Below are 17,506 nucleotides of genomic sequence, written 5' to 3'. Positions count from 1 at the left end.
GTAGTAACAAATCTAACTATTTGAAGAGAACTTGACTTATTTAAAAACATTTGACTTGTTGCAAATGGTGTAGGAAGGCTTGTTGAGAAGATGGATGCAAGAAATCTGTCTTCTGGATTCTTCAAGTATCTTTGATCACTGCTGATTCAGACTTTATCTTGAACATAGTATCAGTCATATACTAATAGTTGTTGGTTGATCAAGGGACATGCAAAGACTGTCCAGGAAGTATACATAAGACCTATTAGAAGGATGTAGGCAATATAAAATTGAGTTCTCTAACTATTGAATGATTACTGCAGAAGTGCATTATTAAGTGAATTGGTTGGTTATTGAATTAAGTCCTCATACCTATTGAGTAGGTAGACTAGATTTCTCACTGAAGGCCTAGGCCTTTCACTTTAAGATTTTTTTTTATGAAGTGATATGCTAGGATTCAATTTTACCTTCAGGACAGGATGCAAAGCGCATCTATTCTCAGGCTTAGGTAAGCTGATGATCTGCCATGGTGGAAGTTGGATTTGAAAATACTTGTTTGTAGGTCTTTCACTGAATCTGTTTGACCTCAGTAAGGGAAGCTGAGTTGTATTTATCTAAAAACATGTCTCTTGTGATTAGCAGATATTCAATTTGAGGTGTCTGTTTTGGGCATTTATACTCTCAAAAATGGACTTTAGAAAGGTAAAGTAAAAGAAATATGACCTAAAATAATTAAAGTGAAAGCAAAGGTAAACATTTAAAATGATGAGAGAAAAGGTAAAATTTAAAATGATGTGGGGAAAAGGAATCAAGGGAAAAAACTAATCTGCTGTGCTTTTGCTATGAGATGCTCTTGAGTTCTATACTTATAAACATCCAAATTCTTGAACAGCGTAGGTTTAATTGAAAAACAAATTTCTTCTTTAGTGATGTGTATATGTATATATATATTATTCATGTTTTTCAGACCCTTAGTGTGCAGTCTTCAACAAATGGTCAGTTTGTCTCTCCTAGTGATATTCAGTTGAAATGCAGTTATTGCAAAAGTTCTTTTTGTTCAAAGCCAGAAGTACTGGAATGGGAGGTAAGGGGATTTGGTTTTATTTTTAGCAGTTTTCACAGAGGAGAAGGAAGGGTGGAATGTTTACAAAAGTTTAAACCTCTAATTACATTACTTTTTTTTTTTTTTTTTTTTTCTAGGTAGCTGTTTTTAGAAGGTATTAAAAATTTAAAAAGTTAGTTAATAAAATCTAGATAGTTCTGTAGAACCTCATTCAACTTTGGTATGGATAAAAGCAAAACTCTTTTCATAAATAACAAAATAAAAAAGCACTCATAGAATTTAAAGAAAAATATTTTTTTCTTCTCAACTGTAAGTTTAAAGTCTATTTTCATCTCTACTTATTTTGTTAACATAGATCTTAGACCATTGTTACATTTCTTCATAAAATGAAAAAAATACCTAAAGAAGATGAGCTAAGATTGATTGGTATATTTTCTGTTTCACGTTTTCATGTGATAATGAGTATTTATATTTGTTTTATATTTTTATATTTTTATATTATTTATATTAGTATATTGTATATATCAGTGTCAGCTTTAGCAAGAGCTACTAATTTTTAACATTAGAAGTCATATCTTTTCCATGTACTTGCACTTCTGCTTACATTGCGTGTTACAGTTGTGTATTAAAAGCAAACTATTTTTTAAAGTTGCACTCTACAAATCTTGAAATTTCATCTGTTTAATCTTCTTTTTGATTTAGAACAAAGTGTATCAGTTCTGCAGCAGAGCTTGTTCTGATGATTATAAGAAGCTACACTGCATAGTTACCTACTGTGAATATTGCCAAGAGGAGAAAACGCTGCATGAAACGGTGAATTTCTCTGGCGTCAAAAGACCATTTTGTAGTGAAGGTAAGTATGTGTCTAGGATTTTCTTTTTTTCTTTTTTGTGGTGTTGATCATTGTAGCTTTCCTGCAGCTGCCTTACTATGTTAGTATGTCACGTTAAAATTTAAGGTACCAACTCATTCTGATGCACTGGATACTGAAACAAAAGTTTCTTTATTCTTAGTGAACTTACCTGCAGTATTTTTATTTGTTTACTTTTTGGTTTTTTGGGGGCTGCTCTTATGGTCTTCTGCATTTTTTTGCTGCTTACTGCAGGTTGAGGAAGACTGAGCACCATTCTTAAGTATGTATGTGTGGATATACATACACAAAAATTATGTGTATAACTTTATTATAAATTTATTTTTTGAAATTTATACTCTGGAGCCTATCTGTGCACTAATTAAATTGAGGGAATAGCAAGTTTTCCGTTCGATTAGACTTTTCAAAATTGAATATGCTGGTTACATTAACTTATAAGTGGCAATAAAGCAATACCTTGCTGTCTGTTGACACCTGTTGGTTACTGTCATTGTAATTTCCTTGACTAATAATTTGAATTTTCAAAAAGAAAACAAGTTAAAAAGGGAGTGTATAGGTATAGGATTCTTTTAAGTTGCATTAAAGCGGGCAAAGGATCGAGTATTAAAAAAAACACAGCAAAGTAAAAATCTAAAGTTATCCTTCTTTTGGGGAGCTGTCTTTAGATACTGACATTTAATCCAGATCTTAGATGTTTATCTACAAATTCAGATGACCTGTCATTTGGAGGATATAGTGAATATTTTTATTTTTTAATTAATTTTAGTAATAGTGCTTTCACTGTCATTTGATAAGCCTTGCTGAAGATTCTCTGCTTTCAAGTAGAGTAAATTACTATTTGACAATTCTTAGTTGTAGCAGAATCCTGTTAACATGGGGAGGAGGTTGCGTGATAGGAGATTCCATATCGTTCTCCCCCCCCCCCCCCCCCCATAACTCTTGACTTGGGAATGTTTTGCTTTTGATGAATGGAATGTGATGGCTTCAATTTCTCTGCCATCCTTTTTTTTTTTTTTTTGTGTGTGTGTTCTGGACTACAAAGTGGTAGCTAGAGAAGAAAAAAGGACAAAACAAAGCCCAACTTTACAGTATATCATTGCAATGCTCAATAAATGAACGATTCCACGGAATATATTCAAAGACAAGAGCAAACTTCCTTCAATGTGGAGATTACAGTATACTCTGATGTTACTGTGGACACATTTAACTCCCTTGTTTTAAAAGAAATTAAAAACCTGTTTCAAAGCCTGGCAGCTCTCAAAATAAAATTAGTAAGATTCATAATGCAAACTAATATTACCACTTCTGTAGATATATTTCCGTATGAGGAGGCTTGGAATGATACTTCCTCAAATTCCTTGGAATTGATATTTCCTTTTGGAAAAATTGAGGAAGGAAAGAAAAAGGAGGTTCTCTCCTGCATGTATGCCGTTACTAAATGGGGGAAATCCATCTCCAGAAGTCTTAGTGTGGATCCTAACTTTGCATGTGTTGGTCTGCCAGCTTTAGAGTAGAGGTGATTTTTATCAGGAGGAATATGTGAAATGTTAATGGTAAAACAATGTTTAACAATAAATATCAACTTACTGTGGCCATCTGAACCACTTAGTAACAGAGAAGGAACCAAAAGCACCATGAATAGCATCTAACTTGAGTAAATATGGCTTTGGTGGGGGCAGGTTTAGCTCAGTTGGTTAGAACGTGGTGCTGCTAGTGCCAAAGTTGCGGGTTCAATCCCCATTTGGGCCATGCTGAGGGTTGGACTAGATGATCTCCAGAGGTCCCTTCCAACCTTACTGATTCTATGATTGTATGATTCTATGATTGATTATTGCACACACTTGCTAGGCACAGTGTAGGTCTACTTTGTGATGCATAGGAGAATAGCCATCTGATGGAAAATAAACTACTGGCTGGACAGAAGCTATACAGAAAGGAGCTAGGCCCTATTTTTCAAGGGAAACCAACGTTTGTTATGAATTGCTGCAGAAATACTGGAATCCAGGAAACTGGTTCCTCTCAGCAATATTTCAGTCTCTGATAAGGGGAGGTGAGGCCCAGGTCTTTAGAAGGACTCAGAGGGGTTCAGCACATAACATTCAATCATCAAAGGTGATAAATTTCTTTCCCCCCTTCCTCAAGCACTGAAATGCCCCTAATTTTTCCTCGATATCACAAGTCTTTTTCCAGAAATACATACCCAACCGTAAAGTAGATAAACTTGTTGGGTATTGAGACTGTGCTTTTTTGGTTTCTTAAAATGTCCTTGAAGAATCTGCACCAACATAGGTTATTTTGTTGAGCATACAGTCGCTCTTCACCAAAAGACAGTGTATTAGAATCATAGAATCAGTAAGGCTGGAAGGGACCTTTGGAGATCATCTAGTCCAACCTCCCTGCTCAGCTGGGTCACCTAGAGCATGGTAGACAGGGTTGCATCCGGGCGGGCCTTGAAGATCTCCAGAGAAGCAGACTCTTCTCTGGAGATACAGGTTTGAGAAGGCATAGCTAGGGTGTTCAGTCACAAAAGTCACTGGCTTTTTAGAAGTGATGGAACTCTCGAGGGGAAATACAGGCAGATCTCTGCTGTGTGTGTATATTTAAAAGATATAAATAAATAAAGCAGGCAGAAGTTAAGCAGGTGTTGAAATTTCTGCAAAAGTGCTTGTTTGTTTATCTTAATACCAGCTAGTGGGAAGCATATGTAAGATCAGCTACAGACACCTTGACTGCTCGTGCCTGCTGAGCCAGAATACTGAAGATGATGCCATTCCTCTGCTCACATTCTTCAAACTTGAGTTTTTTTACTCACTCAATCACTCATATAAGCCTTTGTACACACATTAAAATCTCTGGATTTAGTACTTCTGTGCACCTTCATTCCAAGTTTATATGTCTTCCTTGAGGAAATGTTTGAAAATGTACGCTGCTGAAACTTCCATGGTGAGAGTGTGTAATCAGAACAGACCTGTCAGCGATGCTGGAGCAGGCGGTTAATTACTTCATGGAGTGCAGCAGGATTTTCCTGGTTTTGTCCCAAACTCAAATGCGACACTGGTGTATGAGTCACCTAAACTGACCAGTCAGAAAAGTTTAATCTCTGGGGCTTAGAAAATTAAACTGTCTAGTGTTTTGGCAATAGAGAAGTGTTCTAAAATACTAATATCTACATGAAATAAGATATTGATCATAAGATAATTGCAAAAGCCAAAGCAAGACGATCAAAGCCACTAGTAAATTTTTATGTATGTGTAGTTATACTAGTGAAAAGTAAGGATAGGCTGTGCAAGCTTTTTTTTCCTGAGGAAATCCTCAAGATTTTGAGTGTTTCTGTTTTGTTTTTGTTTTGTTTCTTTGTTTTTTAAATGTGTATCTCCTTTGAGGGTCTTGGAAAACAAATCGGTCTTAAGCAGTCCAGCAACAGAACTGTTTTACAATGAATATTTTCATAACTATTTTTACTCATAGACTTGCTTTGCCTGTATTTTGTCTTTTCAGTGGAACTAAGTGCTAACATTTAAATAATACAGGCTGTGTAATGGTTTTATAATATGAATTTCAGTTACATTGATTCATGTCTGGCTGCTTCCTGCTTCATAGAAGGAGAAGGTCATTAAGCTATGGAATAGCTCTATTATCTGATGTTTGGAAGTTTCTTTCAAATAGTAAAATGGATAAAGGTCTTCTATGAAACCAGCAAGAACACTGTCATCTTGGTAGCACGCTAACACCTTTTGGGAATTATGTGTCTCCAAGTACAAGGAAACTAAACTTGGTGGGAACAATTCTGATGTTTCAGCTAAGTAGAATACAAGCTGTTTTGGCAATACTGTACTGTTGACTGTTGTATAAGTAGGAAAATAAACCTAGAAAATGAAAGTGACTTCAGAATTGAGTATGTCTAGGAAAGATGTGTATCTAGTTAAAACCTTGTAGATTTTAAATATTTTTTCCAGTCATTATTGCACAGTAGATTGTTCATTAAAGTATACTATTCAATGTTTAGAGCTGACTAATTTTCAGATTCATATAAAAGCATTGTAAAATTACTGGGAGTTCCCTAAAACCCAGTGTTCTGAACTACAAGAAATATTTGCATATGAATGTTTCACAACAAAGTAAGAAACAGGCTGCATTAAATTTACAACAATTCCTATTGTTGCTGGAAATATTAAGAAACTGGTTTCGAAAATGGTCTGTAATATGAAATGTTGCTTGAACTTTGTTATAGTTGCTGGCTTTCTCCAGTAGATGGAGAACTACATCAAGGAAATGTTGGTATCATGGTCCTGCCTAGCTGAGCTGCTGTGTTCCCCTAGATTAGGGAAAATGAAATTAGGCCTGAGGCTTGAACCTCTCATTGCTGATGTTTGATTTCATTATTGTTAAACTTGAGAGCTATTGAAACTCTTTGTTTTAACATATGGTTTTTTTTTAATTATTTACATTATCAACTATCTCTATTTTTAGAGATACTGATACCATTTTAAAAATAAATGTACAGAATTTGAGATGGTGTACAGAAAACTTAGGACACGGTAGGGAAGCATACCCTTTATGACAGAGTTATATGACATAATTACAATTTCCAGATTGCATACTACCTTGCAACAGAACCTCTTCCAATGTTACCAAGGATAGACAAGTGATAGAGAATATAGTTACCGAAAAAAGGTAATCTTTGATATATGTCAGTAGTCTGTCTATGTTTCTTAATTTGCATAGTGAACATCCTCTGTTACAAACTCTCCAGTTTGTGCTTCATAGGGCTTTTTTCTCCCTCTCTGCAGCTCTGATGGTGGCCTACCACATTAAAATAGCCTGGGCTTCCTCTGATGTCTTTTCAACTTCAACCATCCATGATAAAAAGTTTATTTTTGCTTCTGACCGCTTCCTTTGGCAGTGTACAACAAATCCCTCTGATAAACTCTAATCTGAAATATCAGCTTTCCTCTGGCTTTCTTTTGAGGGTTTATTCAGTGAGGATTTGGAAGTCTCTGGCAAAGGGAAACAAGAAGCAAAATATGCCTTAAATGCTGAAAAATATATGATCCCTAAAATAGCCTTTCACAGCTACCACTTTTATATTAATGAAAGATACAATGATCCAATATGATCTGCTTCTCACAGATCAAGTTATTAGAAAAGTAGAAGTCAGGGATTTTAACGCTGTTGAGTTACTCAGAGAGAATGCTGTGTGCTTTGACAGTTGCAGAAAAAAAAGTAATAGATTAGTCCTGACATCATGTTGAACCATGGCAGCTTTTGTTAAAGAACTTCCCTTGGATGCAGGACAATTTTTTGGGCCATGTCATCTTATTAAGTAGTCCGGCACGATAATCTTCCATCTTTGAGCTGTAGGTGATGATTTCAAACAAATTTTGTTTCTGTTAAACTTCTCCAACAGTATCCCGAAGAGAAAAATGAGTTAAGTTAGTAGAGGAGAGCATAATCAAGTCAGAGAAATCCCTTATGAAATATTGAACAGGCTATGTCTCTGCAGAAGCACCAAGCGAAGGTTTTTCATTATGCCAAAGTAAAGAACAGATACATACAACCCACACAGAAGAACAGAAGAGGTGTTTTTTGTGATACTCCCAAAGTGGAAGAGTCTGATAGTGTAGATGCAGTTTCCAATTAGATCTTGTTGGGTGCATATCTTCCAGCATGTCTTGAAAGTTTAACATGTTACCCTGGCTTTTGTCATTTCTGGTAGAGATGTGTTGAGGAGGAAGTTATATGTTTATTCTCTATTCCTCTGTAGAGAGAGAGAACATTGATACTGTTAAAGCAATATCATTTGTATTTTAATTTGAATCCAGATTGTGCAAAAATTATTTTGTTTAGAGCTGATTTCTAACTTACTAAAGAATATAAATGAAACCCTTCACATTGTCGAATGACAGCAGTCCTCATTAGATTAGCTTTCTTCCATTTTGGTTCCACTGTTGTGTGATTCTGTGTGATTAGAGACTGTTCTTTATCCAAAGAATATCCATTGGCTATTTAAGATGAGACATGATAACATTTTAAGGTGCTGAAGTTATCAGCACAAGAATAAGAAAGTGTTTGAAGACGCTTCTTATCAACCTGAAAGAATAATCACCTTGGAAAGATGTAAGAATGAGCAGAGACTGAGGAACTGGATCAGGAGTAGGGAGGACAGAGGAAGGAGCTAGCCCCTAAAAGCGCAGAAAATACGAGGGTAAACTGAAGATATATAAAAGTTAAGCTGATTTGGGATAATAAAACAAATAATGAAATATTCTTCTGGCAAAGACGAAGAAGGAAGTAGGTTACACAACCCCTCTGTTACACAGAGAGGACAAGGGTATATTTTAATAATAATTGAGGTAGGATCCGAAATTGAATGCTTTGCTCCTGTTTTCTTAAGGATAGTGACGTTCATTTTGAAGCCAGAGAACAGAGAGGATAATAGTAACGAGGATATGGAAGAGATGGATACCATCACTTCAAGGTGGTTATTGCATTCATATCAACATGAAGGGTACAGAAGAAGACAGCAGATGAGTGCTGGAAATACGTTCACTCGCATCTTTCAGGACTTGATCCATATGTAGTATTACAGGCCTACTGTTGTTCTTCTCTCAGTGAAGTTGTTAGTTATTACAGGCAGGCTGAGGAACAGCAAGTCTTGTATGTAGCTTGAAAAGAAGGTAGTCTAATCAAGTACAGCCACTCCGTGGCAAAAACCTAACTGCTTTTAGGATGGAACAATTATATTATTTTCTGTGGTAACGGAAGACTTAGGCTGATGATCCAAGAAAAACTTCCAGTTCAGTATTCCTTTTTCACAGCTTCAGGATGTGTGAATGACCTGACCTTCAGTAATACATGTAGGCACTGCAGGTGGGATAGGATCAGGTTCTTAGCAACTTCTTGTACTCCAGTCTGTAGACAGTCAAGTGAAGCACAGGTTCTGCCTCAGATAACTGCGGGGGCTACTGAGAAGTCCATCTGAACCCACAACGTACCTCAAGCGACCATTTGGAGGAACTGTTTGTCTGTCATCCTGTCAGTAAGCCTTTGGATGTGTTCAGACGCTTATGCTTTCTCTCTCCAGCTGATGTGCAAAATCAGAGTTTAGGGTTTCAAGGGTTTGGGTTGGCTTTGGTTGGAAGCCAGAATTTAATAGCCTAGACCAGGAGAAACTGCTTTAGCAGATACTCAGCTATGTCTTTTTTTTATCTGGTTCAAACTTTGAGTTGGAAAAACTTTGAAAATGCTTCTCAATAGTTTCTCTGAGACAGTGGATTCACGGGGTATTCCTTTGTTAAAATCTTGCTAAGAGTATTACTTATCACCTATGTAGGTTGAACCAATGACCTGCACTTAATATTTTTTTGAAAATTACTAGCAGCTAATCTCTCTTTGGATCACTTTAGTGGTAAGACTTCCATCTGGTCAGATTGTAACTTGTGTATCTGTTGTTATCATAGCAGAAATACTGAGGGGCTTAGGGTTTTAGATGTGTCTTTTTTACTCAAGATGATGGGGTCATTAACTGTTGGTCTTTGGCAGTGTTTATTTTCATGACCCCAAGTCCTCAGGTGTTAGGACAGTTAGGCTAGGATTCTAGTATTGATATTGAAAAGACCAGGCAAGCAATGCTCTTTGTTACTCAACAGCAATGTTCTGTCAGTTAAAGCCCTCTCTTTGGTCACCACCATATCCATGAAGCTAGTGTTGATGCTGCTGCTCTGATTCTGGATTTTCATTATACCCTGTGAAGACCAGGTTTTTTGAATGAGCTCTGAATCTGTTTTGCCAGTGGTGAATACTTTTTTTTTCATACTTCAAAGAAAGTCTTACCGTTCCAGTAAAAATCAAACAACTGTGATAAAAAGTTATAACCCAAGAATACATGGAGTACCAAGCATTTGATAAAGTATATCCCTTAAAAAGATAAGGGAGAACAAAATGCCTATCAGAAGTGACAAGATCTCAAAGCATACAAATGTTCCTTGGTCAGGTGGATTACGTTACGTATTACAAAGACATGAAAAGCATCAGCCAAATCTATTCTGCACAGTTTTGTTCGTGAAGTTGCAGGAAGTACAGGCTTTTCTTTCACTATAGAAGTCTTCGATGATATAGCAGTCTTTTATCAACATCTGAAAATAATAAAGATGGGTTTTCTATCTTGTATAGAGGCCTCCTTCATCAAGAAGTCCTTCAGTCAGTGGTCTAAAAATAACATGCTTTTCAGGCATTTACTCTTAAGGGGGGAATTCTGTATTTTAGACTGTTTCTTTGTCTCTCCTTACTTCTTTTTCACTGCTCATTACTTTCCATGAGTCACAGAAATGTGGGAGATTTTCGACTGTAGGATGAAAAATTTCTTATCTAATTAATTTTTTGTATGTAACAGCAGTGTCGTCCTCAATCTTGCTCTCTCTAGTGTAGCAGCCAAGAAAATGTAACTTCTGTCCATTCATTTTGTAGACAATTGCACATAGCTCATGGCATCGATGGTAGGTACTTTTACTAATCTATAGTCTTGAAAGTTTGGTAGAGCACTGAATGGGTCTTCTGAGGCAAAGCTGAGGAGGAGGATACATTGTGGTGCTGAACCGTTTCTGGAATTGTAAAGAGGTGGAAAGAGTCTGCCCCATACAATAATGAGAGATGTAGCTAGCATATTTTTTCTGCTAGGGCAGAAAAAATATTGGTAAGAAATTTTCAATGCCCAAACCACTACTTTAAGTAACAGTCACTTTGCACACTGGCATTTTCAGGATTGTTACTTCCTTTACACCAGCACATTTAACATCCCAATTAGTTCCCCTGTAAGGATGATCACTTGATTTAGCATTTAACTTCTGCACTGTTTGTTTTGTTTGTCATTAATTTCTTTATTTTGATGCTAAAGAAACAGAAGAGGATTAATAACTTAAAAAAAAACAGATTAAAAGGCAGTTAATACCTTCAGCATGTCTTGTCTTGACACTGCTAACAAATTTAATCTGTTGGCAAAGTGTGTAGCATTAAAGTTAAAATTTCCTCCAAAAATTTTCTGCTTCTGGAAAGTTCTGTCTGCTGCAGCTTCTATTTGTATTATTGTGCTTTTAGTGATTTTATAATTAGTGTTTCAGTTTTACCTACCAAACCATACCATAATAGAGAACAGCACAAGGCAGTTAATTGAAATTACTGAATACATAAGCACTCTAGAATTTCTGTACTCCACACTTTCTCTAACATAGAGAGTATGTTACCTGTTCAGTTTCATAACTTAGACAAGCACAAAAGTCTTAACATATTAGACAGTATGCCCCAGGAGAGCAAGCACTTAAGACTTGGGTTCTGGTCTTGGTGCTACCATTGGCTTATTGAATTATACCTGGGAGATCATAAAAACAGCTGCGCTCTGTCAGATTAAAGGTCTATCTAGGCATTATCCTGTCCCTCCAACAGGTAATGTAGGCAGTTGTTTCATCTTCTTGTACTGTTATTTTCTCTTCTATAAAATGAGAACAATTATAGTGATATATATTTTGTTATTTAGCCACTAGCTAGTGAACGGGCAATAGGTTTGAGATAGTTTAAATATATTAAAGTAGCCTATGTAATAGGTACAATATTTATCTATTAATGCATTAGAATGTCCTTTCTAATCTACTTGAGAGAGGACCAGATTATTGAAGAGTGCATCTTCTTGTTGTGGGGACCTTGGAATTATGACTGCATAGCTAATGCAGAAAGATAAACTGATGTGAACAGAAAAAAATAAGGATTCATGTATACGGATTGCATACAGATTTCATATGTAAACCCCTGTCATTGCATAATCATGCTCAGTATTGATTATTGCTCATTTTAGTTACGTTTTGTAAGCAGCTTTCTAGTTCTTGGATCATGTCTCTAGTGGTTTGTTCTGAAAGTCATAATAGTAGTAAGTTGATCCTTGATTGCTATTGTTTTGGTGGATAGAGTTGCCTAGCTCACAACTTCTGCTTTTCACTGTTTGTAGCATTCTGAGGGTATCTAACTGAGCAATGTAATTCTGAGTCGATCCTTTTCTTGGGTTTTTTATGGAAAACAAAAATGATGTAGTTTTTCTGACGATTTATTGAAGGACCTGGTAAGCTGAGATTCAAACATAGTGTTTTGAGAGAGATATAAACACTGCATAAACTCTAGAGTTGTACAGGAAAGGTATTCGTGTAAAAAAGTCTTGAAATACAGTGTATAATACAACCTGAATTTGTCTGAAGCCCCAATTGTTAGCTGTTGTTGTGTTCATTTAATTTTCAGTATTTAATTCTTAACTGTGATATCTCTCTGTAAAAATTACTTTGTTCCTAATGTTTAAAATCTGTTTCCAGGCTGCAAGCTGCTATATAAACAAGACTTTGCAAGACGGTTAGGACTGAGATGTGTTACTTGTAATTACTGCTCACAGCTGTGCAAAAAGGGAGCAACTAAGGAACTTGATGGTGTAGTGAGAGATTTCTGCAGTGAAGAGTGCTGTAAAAAATTTCAGGACTGGTACTACAAGGCAAGTAACTCAGAATTTTTGACAAGAGCTCCAAAGTTAAAAAAGACAAAAATGCACATGTGAGGATATCTCAAGGACTGTGCAGCAAATATGGCTTACTTCAGCACAGCATTTGCTACACAATAAGCAAATGTATTAATTTCTTCATTTGAGTTTTCCTAGAGCTTAGAGCAGCATTTCTACCATCTGATTTATTAAATTATTTGGCGAGGAAGTCTTGAGTTACAGAAAAAACAGGAAACTACTATGTATTTGTTGTGTTACAATTCTGATTTTTTCCTCAATTGATACCGTATTTTTCCCATCAAAATTATTTAATGTATATTCAGAATGTTGAGAACCCTGTTAATAGCAGCTGGATGATACATGAATTGACTGACGACAGATTAGGTTAGCAGAGTGGTTTTTTTTCTTTTTTTTTCTTCTTGTTTTTGCCTCCTTTTTTGCCTTTTCCCTTTTCCCACAGTTTGAACTGCAGAGGCTTTGGTTGTTCAGTATTTCCCAGTGGAAAGGATGCCAAAGGGGAAAGGAAGACCTTTGGAAAATGGATTTCTAATAGAAGTTTAAATCAAATATGATGGTATCTGTTTTTAAATCTCTGGAATTTTAACTACCTTGTGAAGCACAACCAACAAAGAGTTCACGTTAAGAGGTTTTTTTGTTTTTTGTTTTTTGAAAGAAATAAAGGTGAAATTGGACTGGGTTTAACCTGCGATTAGTGCCATGGATAAAATATTTGGCCTCTGGTGTGAACATCCTGGAAAACTACATTTGTAATATCAAAACAAGAGCTACACTTGTGGATGCAAAAAAGACAGTGCAAAATTCATCACCTAACCAAAACTCTAAACACAGCCTGGAAGGCAATAAAAAGCTTGAAATATTAGAGAGCTAGATACAAGTCCTGTAATTCAAGATGATCTACCTACCATAAAAGAACTGAATCTGAAGACACTTTTGATATTTTGGAATGGCAGGTTCCAGAAGTTTTACAGCCAAATGTTGTAAAGTCTTCATCTTGAATAATGTGTGTAGGGACCCATTAGAAATTCCTGAACGAAAACTACTGAAGACCAGAATGTATTTCTTCTGACTCAGGTGAAAAGAGGGTGACAGAGCTTGGCTGCAAAGTTCTTCAATTTACTAAAATGTTACTTCATACAACAATCTTTAATCAATATGCCTTAAAACTTGGGGTATGAGATGAAATTTATTCCTGCATAAAAAGTGCCTTCTGATAGAGAACCTGATAAAACTTTGATGTGCTTTAGAAATCTCTTGGTGATTCAGCAAAGAATATAGTTTGGGGAAGTAGTGTACCAAACTGACTTCATATACCTAAACTTCATGGAAGTTTGAACTCTTATTCAGGTTTGGAAGCACCTGAAAACTTTTAACTTCAGATTATTGCTTTCATCCTTTGGGATAAGGCAATAACATTAATTGGCCTGTGAAGTCTGCTTAAGAAGTGCTGTTGGTACTGTGGTACAGGAAACTTAGACATGAGGCTGTGAAAAGGCAATTTAATCTAAGCAGACTTACTGGTAACTAGTGAGTTTTAAGACTTTTGGTGATACTGAAGTCTTATATATTTTTACTTTTTGTTTCTTATGCTTGCAAGTGCAGCTAGTATTATGTGCTGTTAATTGTTGATTGTTGTTTTTTTCCAAATACTTCTTAAAGCCTTTTCCTAAGCTGTAGTTATAAAAGTGTGGGATTTATTACATGGAGAAGACCTGTAATAGGTTTTTGGAAATCTCTGTATATTTTACTAATTTTTTTTCTTTCCATCCTCGCTGATAACCCCTTCCCCCCACTGTAGAAGTCACCCCAAATATCTTAGATTTGGTAGTGCATTGTTAGTTTTCTAGCCATAAATAGATAATGATCAAAATATAGGAGGACAGAGTAGATACTCACCCTTCCCTCAATTTGTACTTCATTTGCTGTTTTGTCTGTTAGCTTCTTAAGAGAACAGTTACATATTGTATGAGCTTTGTCTCATTTATACAATATCCCATGTTATACTGCAGTTTCAATAAATGTATACATGAAGAGAAATAAGTAGTAGTAACCTAGTAATGTTTTAACACCAGCAATTGTGTTCATTAAACAAGTGTTTGTCTCCATCTTCTTTGTCTACCTTTTTTTATGGACACATTTTTCTTGTGTAGTATTGCTTTGGAAAACAAAACGAAACAAAAAATATCTGAGAGGACTTCCCTGAAGGCCAGAATTCTCTACTCAAAGTCAGGGAAAGGTAGCAATGGTAGAAGTCTTATCAGACTGTTACCTAGAAGTACCTATAGCAGTTGAAATGTAAAATAATAGTTCAGTCTTTATCCTCTGGTAGATGGCAGCCAAAGGTGTCAGTTGGTGCCAAATTTGGAGGAATTTTCTGCAGTATGGAGTCCATTCACTCCTCGAAAGAGACATAAAAAAACTGGTGTATAGAGGCTAGCTTCCTAAGTTAACAGAGCTCCTCCTATAAACTTGAATTACAGGCCATGATTTGGAGGTTAATCTGAAAAATGACAGAGAAATTTCAATATGACATTTGGTTACAGTTTTGATCATTTGACATTACTTATACTAGACCATTGAATGTACCTTGAAAAAAGTGTGCAATTCTGAGGTAACAGTGCAGAAATCTCTTTGTTTCTTTAAGTTTCTGTTGTTAACAGTTGTTGAAAACACCACAGCTGAGGTGCACGTGTAGATGGTGATTCAAGTCTACAGAGGATCACTGACTGCAGTAAGCATGTGTGGCGGTAACAGTGTGTGCAGTGAAAGGCAAGTGTCTGCAGCTAAGACTAAGTAGGAGATGGGGAGCTGCAGTTGAAAGCGTAGAAAATTACGGTGGATGATGAGCTGCAGATAACAATGACTGTCAACCGTAGCAACATTTGAGCCAGTGGAGTCAATGTTAATCTAAATGGTGAAGGCAGCAAGACAACCAGGTGGAATTTCTCTTGCCCTGCTGTAACCGTTGTACAGTTAGGCATCTTAATTTCAAGTGGGTACCCACTCAGAACAGTTGATCTCCCCTCTCTTTAAATGAATCAGCCTCTGGAAATCCATTTCACTTCCTGCTTTTTGCAGATGGAGCCAAAGTAGCTCAGGATACACAGCAAGATAAGGCCAGATTAGTGCCACTCCAAATAGTAAGAACACTGGGACAGGTGTGTGGAGGATTGAAAATGTAGATAAGAAACCTCACACCTGAAAACTTTTTTTAAAACAAGCTTGAGGGAAAAAAAAAAAGATAGTGTAGGGCAAACATGTGATTTATATGTGTTAGATGGGCACTAGCAATTTGAACATGCTGGCGTCAGACCTAGGAAATAAATGTGCAGATGGAACTCACAGAGGGTATGTGGACTTCTTGAAATATAGTGATATTGCAAACTTGCAGGTGGGAGTGTTGGAGATTCTATTAATGTATAGTGCCAGTATCCTAAATACAAACAAAGGGAAAGGGGAAGGAAGATACAAACAGGAAACTGAACTCATGCTTTTGGTTTTGGTAATTTTTGTGGTTAAGGGGAAGAGTGAGCGGGTAGGAGGATGCTTGAATGCATGGAAGAGTGTATGGCATTGACTTTAAGTATGATTATGGAAATATTAGAGAGCAACAAATGCAGAGTTGAAAACTGAAGCATCCTTATAGATGAATCTAGGGATAGAGCTATTGCTAAGAGATAAGTGATTCACCAAGTAGAAGAAAACCAAAATTTTCTTGCCTATGTATCTTAGTAGCAGCATAGGAGAAACAAAAATCTACTTAATCAAAGAACCAGAAGAGAGAGGAAAACATTAGTAGCAGGAAGGCTGTAGTTGCTGCATTTTACAAGATTTAGCACCTTTGTCTTTGAAGGAGAGAGAAAATTGAGCCGTCAGAGCCTTTGGTGGTCAGGCTGTGTGCAGCAGTTCAGGGTAGGGATGCTCCTCTGTACGCTAGTCACCTGGCATTCTCAATGATTCATGTTAGGTGAGATGTAAAACCTTTTTAAAGAGAGAGAGAGTACAGTTTCTGTTCTGGCATATCAGCCTTTTTGTTGGCTTTAGAGGAAGCGTTTGCATTGAAAGCGTGAATTCAGGGTTTCCCTGAACTGATAAATTAGGGTTATTTTGGCAACAGTCCTCACTTTCCATCTCCCTCCCCACTCGCTTTCCAGAATGTAGCTTGCTTGCTCCCGTGTCCTGCCGAGAACACTTAACGCTGCGCAACAAATTGCGGACCAGCTTCAGCTGAAAGCCAACCTGATGAGTTTAACAAGAAGAAAGGAAGGACAGGGGGGGTGCAGCCCTGGAAGGTCTCTGACCTTGCATGCGTGCGTGAGCGCTAGTGCTGGCACCTGCACGAAGCCGGGGGGGGAGAGAGGCCTTACCTGCCCTTCCCGTAGCATCCCGCACTTAGCGTGAGGGGATCCTGCAGCCACAGCCTGACTTGCTCCCAGAAGGGCCAAAAGATTTCATTTAACGGGAAATGCTTTTCTTTTTTTCTCTCTCTCTCCTTTTTTTTAAGCTGCTGTGTAATGTTAGTTTCAAATCTATGTATAGTCATCTTAAATGCTTGAAATTTGTGCCTGAGAGCTGAATTTCTTACGTTGCCAAAGATGCATGATGCCAGGCCATTCAAGTGTGGAGAGGGAACTTAGCACTTGATTGCTTTTTTTTGCTTGTGCTAATTAGCCTGATGATGTTTTGGGGGTGGCGTTGGGAGAACTACGGTTAAGCCATTTTTCAGCCATCAGAGTTTTGTACATACCTGTAATATGTATATGGTATATGGTTTTACACGTTAATCTGTTATGTCACATACCATCATAATTTCCCTCTCTTGGCTATATCATTAGGTTGACTTATTTTAGATTCCATAAGCATCCATACAATTTTTATTTTTATTTCTTATTTTAAAGACTGGTTTGGGAGGGAGGATGCAAACAAATATCAAGAGGAACAGTCGTGCAAAGAACATTTTGCTTGCTGAAGATCTGAAACTGGGGCTACTAGTGTTGATATAATAATTTGTAGCATGACTGATTGCATTAGTGAAATCTACTTAGTG

At 36.7% G+C, this 17,506-nt stretch overlaps 1 protein-coding gene across 10 annotated transcripts in view; it reads left to right on the top strand.

Moving 5' to 3' along the window:
- The window catches only part of ZMYM2 (zinc finger MYM-type containing 2), a 94,668-nt gene that overhangs the window by 54,459 nt on the left and 22,703 nt on the right, over window positions 1–17,506 (top strand). For 9 of the 10 annotated variants that reach the window (XM_062567220.1, XM_062567224.1, XM_062567221.1 and 6 more), the window contains 3 exons: window positions 947–1,063; window positions 1,745–1,895; window positions 12,263–12,435. In XM_062567220.1, the coding sequence (XP_062423204.1) occupies window positions 947–1,063; window positions 1,745–1,895; window positions 12,263–12,435 (441 nt within the window). The remainder of the gene's footprint in view (window positions 1–946; window positions 1,064–1,744; window positions 1,896–12,262; window positions 12,436–17,506) is intronic. The other variant, XM_062567223.1, reaches the window with a different exon arrangement.

This window comes from Rhea pennata, chromosome 1 (assembly GCF_028389875.1).
Source record: "Rhea pennata isolate bPtePen1 chromosome 1, bPtePen1.pri, whole genome shotgun sequence".
Taxonomy (NCBI): domain Eukaryota; kingdom Metazoa; phylum Chordata; class Aves; order Rheiformes; family Rheidae; genus Rhea; species Rhea pennata.
The sequence above is the reverse complement of the archived record's forward strand: the minus strand, read 5'-3'. Positions and strand labels throughout refer to the sequence as shown.